This window comes from Cebus imitator, unplaced genomic scaffold (assembly GCF_001604975.1).
Source record: "Cebus imitator isolate Cc_AM_T3 unplaced genomic scaffold, Cebus_imitator-1.0 Scaffold123, whole genome shotgun sequence".
Lineage (NCBI taxonomy): Eukaryota > Metazoa > Chordata > Mammalia > Primates > Cebidae > Cebus > Cebus imitator.
Window position 1 is genome coordinate 4,260,307 of NW_016107438.1, and position 4,888 is coordinate 4,265,194.

General features: G+C 50.1%; 1 protein-coding gene across 10 annotated transcripts in view; it reads right to left on the reverse strand.

Moving 5' to 3' along the window:
* Window positions 1-1,935, reverse strand: part of SPAG9 (sperm associated antigen 9) — a 148,198-nt gene extending 146,263 nt beyond the window's left edge. For 8 of the 10 annotated variants that reach the window (XM_037742578.1, XM_017540180.2, XM_017540187.2 and 5 more), the window contains exon 1: window positions 1,411-1,935. In XM_037742578.1, coding sequence (XP_037598506.1) covers window positions 1,411-1,713 — 303 coding nt within the window. In that variant the 5' untranslated portion in view covers window positions 1,714-1,935. The remainder of the gene's footprint in view (window positions 1-1,410) is intronic. The other 2 variants (XM_017540189.2, XM_017540186.2) reach the window with 1 other exon arrangement.
* Window positions 1,936-4,888: the final 2,953 nt, after the last annotated feature.

Consider the following 4,888-nt stretch of genomic DNA (forward strand, 5'->3'; position numbering starts at 1 on the left):
CAATGGCGCGATCTCGGCTCACCGCAACCTCCGCCTCCTGGGTTCAGGCAATTCTCCTGCCTCAGCCTCCTGAGTAGCTGGGATTACAGGCACACGCCACCATGCCCAGCTGATTTTTTGTATTTTTAGTAGAGACGGGGTTTCGCCATGTTGACTAGGTTGGTCTCGATCTCTTGACCTCGTGATCCACCCGCCTCGGCCTCCCAAAGTGCTGGGATTACAGGCTTGAGCCACCGCGCCCGGCCCAAAACATAAAAAGTTTTAATGGTGTTACTATTCAGTGTTAGGAAATGAGCTACAAATGTGACATCCTAAAATCTTTTCAATTCTTTTTGAAAAATACCATGTCAGTCCTTCAATTATAAATTATTTAGCCTCCTTTGATTACTATGTATTTAACTAGGTGTGCTAGGCACGTGAGAAACAAAAATAGGACACTTCACCTGCCTTTGATAAGGTCCACAGAAATAACGCCAATGCAGCCTGAAAGCTAAAATCCTTATCACTCTCAAGAAGCCAAAGACCTGTCACTTGAACCCTAAAACTCCAAAAGGTTAGGAGTCGAAGTGAGGGCACCCAGGTCACTTCTTAGGTGCTAGAGTTAACAGGCGGCCAAATGCACGTATAAACAGCAGTTTGAGAAAAAAAACTCAGAGGAAAAGTGTCGCCAACTGTCACCTACATCTTCCCAACCCCGCCCCCCAATCCTTTTTATAAATAAACGGAGGATTTTTGAAGGGAACTGTCCAAGGTTACAACCTGATACGGAAGAATGCTTTGGTATGGAATACCAATAAAATTGTTTATATATATATTGAGTACTGCCACACAACATCTAAAAGTTGACAAAGTGTCAACCAAGGCACACAGAACATAAAATAAGACCTCTTTCTCAACAAGATTAAAACGTCAAGAAGAAATCGACCGAAAGAGGGAGATCTCTAACTTCCCAAAGCAACAGCAACCCCCCTGGAAAGGTACTGAACTAGCGGAAGTTACATATCCAAGACAGAAGTGTCCCCCTCCCCAAGGGTAAAACTTTGAACCGCCATCTGACTATCCCACGGTGGTTGGAAACTTCCCTCAACAACAAGATGCAACCAGACACCCCACAATCTCCGCCCTTGGACATCCCCAGGTGTCCTCAGGCCAGGCTGCCGCTTCCTCCCGGGGCCCTGCCTCCTCTATCTCGCTCCCTTCCCAGGACACTCAGGAGCCGGCCTCCGCTTCCAACGCTGGCCTGGGTCCCGGGGTACCTGGATGCCGCAGGGCTTGGTCCCGGGGGGCCTCGGCCTCAGAGCCGCCCTCCAGGAGGCCCGTCGCGCCTCCAGTCTCCGACAGGGCCGCGACCCCCGACCCGGCCGCCCCCGAGGCCGGATCCCGCGGCCCCCGCCCTGCAGCCGGCCTCACCTCCTCGGCGTGCTTGCGCAGCGCCTTCTCCCGCTCGTACTGGGTGATGAGCTGCTCGTTGTCGTCCCGCAGCAGCTCCAGCTCCACCTGGTGCTCCTGGTCCTGCGCGAACACCGAGTCCAGGTTCTCCAGCACTGCCACCACCAGCGGCATCAGCTCCTTGACCACCTCCTCGTCGTAGCGCCCGATGAGCCGCTCGAACTCGCGGTAGATAGAGCCAGCCAGGCCGGACACCCGCTCTGACATCACGGCCCCCGAGCCTCCGGGCTCTTCCTGATACACCACACCGTCCTCCAGCTCCATGGTGGCTGGCGGGCGGGCGGCCCGGGGCGTCGCCGGCTGAGGGGCGGCACCGGCCCGCACGGGACGGGCCCGGCTCAGGCTGGGACGGGGACTAGGGCTGGGGCCCGGGCCGGGGCCGGGGTTGGGCCCGGCGGGGTGGGGGCCGGGGCCGGGGCCGGAGGAGGGGAGGGGTGGGGTGTTAGGTCTCACCCCAACTGCTGCTGCACCAACTGCCGGGGCGGCCGGGCCGCGCGCGCCACACGTCATCCGCGGGGCGGGGCCGGCGCGGCGACGGCCCGAGGGGCGGGGCGCCGCGGGAGGCCAGGCGCGGCGGGGGGCGGGGCTAGCGTCATCGGGCGCCGGCGGAGGAAGCCGTGGCGTCAACACTCGGCGCCGCGCGGCCGGTGCGGGCGCCAATGGGGAAGACTGCGGTCGGAGGGTGGGGCGAAGTGTCCGTCCCCCGCGGGATTCGTGGGGCGGGTCCCAGGGGAAAGGGAGGGGTTCTGGAAGAATGACGAGCCGTCTTTAGTTAACTTAGCTGGCATTTCTATTGCTTTAGAGTTCACAAAACACCTTCGCACTTCATTCCCACAACACGCGTAAAGCGGTAGTTGTTTGGATCCTGTTACACAAACAAAGAAAGTAGGCCCAGAAAAGTGGTGATGCTCTCAAGGTCACGCAGCTAGAACGGGAAACGGGCCGAGGCGGGACTCAAACCAATTATTCAGATTGAGAATTCCAGGCTCCGAAAAAAACGGGAAACAGAAGGGGAGGGGAAACAACCGTAACCAGGTTCCGCTTAAGGGGAAAAGTGGTCTCGAATAGGATGGAACTGTTTTGTGCTATGGAAGAGTAATCATAGCCTAAAACAGGAAGGGTGATAGCATTCTGGAGAAGGGTGAAACCGGAACGTTACTGGTTGCACTTTCCCAAATAGTGTGTGTGTCTGCAACGTCTGGCCAACTTGGGACATCGGGTATTTCCAGGCTCCAGCCATCCTCTCCCCAAGTCTTGAAAGGGGAAGGAAAGGGTAAGTGAGAGGTTGGGGAGTAGAGGAGGAAAGAGGTGGAGTCACTAGAGTGAATAAGTCCCATGACAAATGAGGTCCCCGCCGCCTGGGAGAGCGTCACGTGTGGGGAATGACACAACGCCCACGCCTAGGGCGGGTTGAGTCAAGGATCGCTTCCCGGTGTGCTTATCTAAAGTCCGCAATAAACGTCGGATGGAACGGGGCGGAAGACACTCCCAAAAGTCCCTTCTATCTGCCGCAGGTGACTCAGTTCTGCATCCCCAACTCGTTTAAGATGAGGGAAAGGAAAGACAAGACAAGCATGAGTTTAGGGGGAGAATTGGCCACCCACCGGGATCATAACTACTCTTAGCTTGGGGTTTACAAGTTCAAGTACTGCCCACCATGTATGAAGTAGTCCCCTAAAGTTTCCTATGCATGACCCACCTGGAGACCCACAAAAACAGTATGAAGGTTGGGCAAGAGCAAACATAAATTTGGAAGGACAAAGGTGAAAATACTAAGTCTTATGAAGTGCCGGATAGTACTGAATTTTTGCGGCCTGTGTTTTCTCCCTTTCTCAACCTCACCCCACATTCACCGTAATGTAGTTTAGATGTTGGGGTCATAGGAATGCCGACCAACTGGTTGGGTGTGAGCCCCAAATGCCCTTTTTCTTCGTAACCTTTCATATTTGTAAACCAGAAAAAGTCTTGATCTGAATCTCTCCTCTTTTATGTTCTCTTCCTGAGGGCTGAGAATGATCTATCTGTATACATGCCTCTATTTTCCTGAGGGGTCAGAAGAGCTGGAAAACATAGAGCAAGGCTTTACTTTGTCTTTCCACGATATTATACACTTCAGAAAATTTAAAGAAAAAAATGTCGATTTTTCAAGTATGGGATTTTGTCATTCCTAATAAGTATGCTGCTTTAGGTATAAGTTCAACATAGATATATACTTATGTCTTGATTTTAAGCTTCTGCTAGTTATCAGAGATGACATTTAGTTAAAATAAAATTCAGCTAAATAACCATCAACTGATGAATGGATAAATAAAATGTGACATATATGATTTTGTTTCCACATGAGGGTCATTAAAAATAAGTAATTAAATAAAATGTGACATACATACAATGGACTATTATTTGGCAATAAAAAGAAAGTATGGGGGAGTGAGGGGAGTGGGAGTGGTGGCTCGCGCCAGTGATCTCAGCAGTTTGGGAGGCTGAGACAAGAGGATGGCTTGTGCCATGAGTTGGAGACCAGCCTGAGCAATATCGAGACCCTCATCTCTGATTAAAAAAAAAAAAATTTTTTAAAGAAAGTACATGCCATGACATAGCTGAATCTTGAATACTTGCTAATGAAAGAAGTCAGTCACAAAGGACCACATAATTATATGATTTCATTCATATGAAATGAGAATTAGTGATTGGCTAGGTCTAGGGGGCATGAGAGGGTGAGGAGAGAGGAAATGTGAGTGACTGCTAATAGGTATGGGGTTTCTTTTTGGGATAATGAAAATATTCCAAAAATTGATTATAGTGATGAATACACAACTCTGTAAATATGCTAAAAGACATTTAACTTTATTTAATACATTAAATGAGTGAATCACATGGTATGTGAATTATATCTCAAGCTATGAAAAAATAAAAGTATGGCTGGCTGGCTGAGGTGGCTCACACCTGTAATCCTGGCACTTCAGGAAGCCAAGGCGGGTGGATCGCTTGAGGTCAGGAGTTTGAGACCAGCCTGGCCAACATGGTGAAACCCCATCTCTACTAAAAATACAAAAATTAGCTGGGCATAGTGGCGTGCACCTGTAATTCCAGTTACTCAGTAGGCTGAGGCAAGAGAATCACTTGAACCGGGAGGCTAAGGTTACAGTGCGACAAGATCACACCACTGCACTCCAGCCTAGGCCACAGAGCAAGACTCTATGTCAAATAAACAAATAAATAAGTTATGGCTATAATGATTTTATTTTATTTTTTTATTTTTTTTTTATTTTTTTTTTTAAAATATGGAACTCGGCCAGGCATGGCGGCTCATGCCTGTAATCCAAACACTTTGGAGGCCAAGGCGGTGGATCACCTGAGGTCAGGAGTTCAAGACCAGCCTGACCAACGTTGTCAAACCCCATCTTAAAAATAAATAAATAAATAAATAAATAAAATAAAA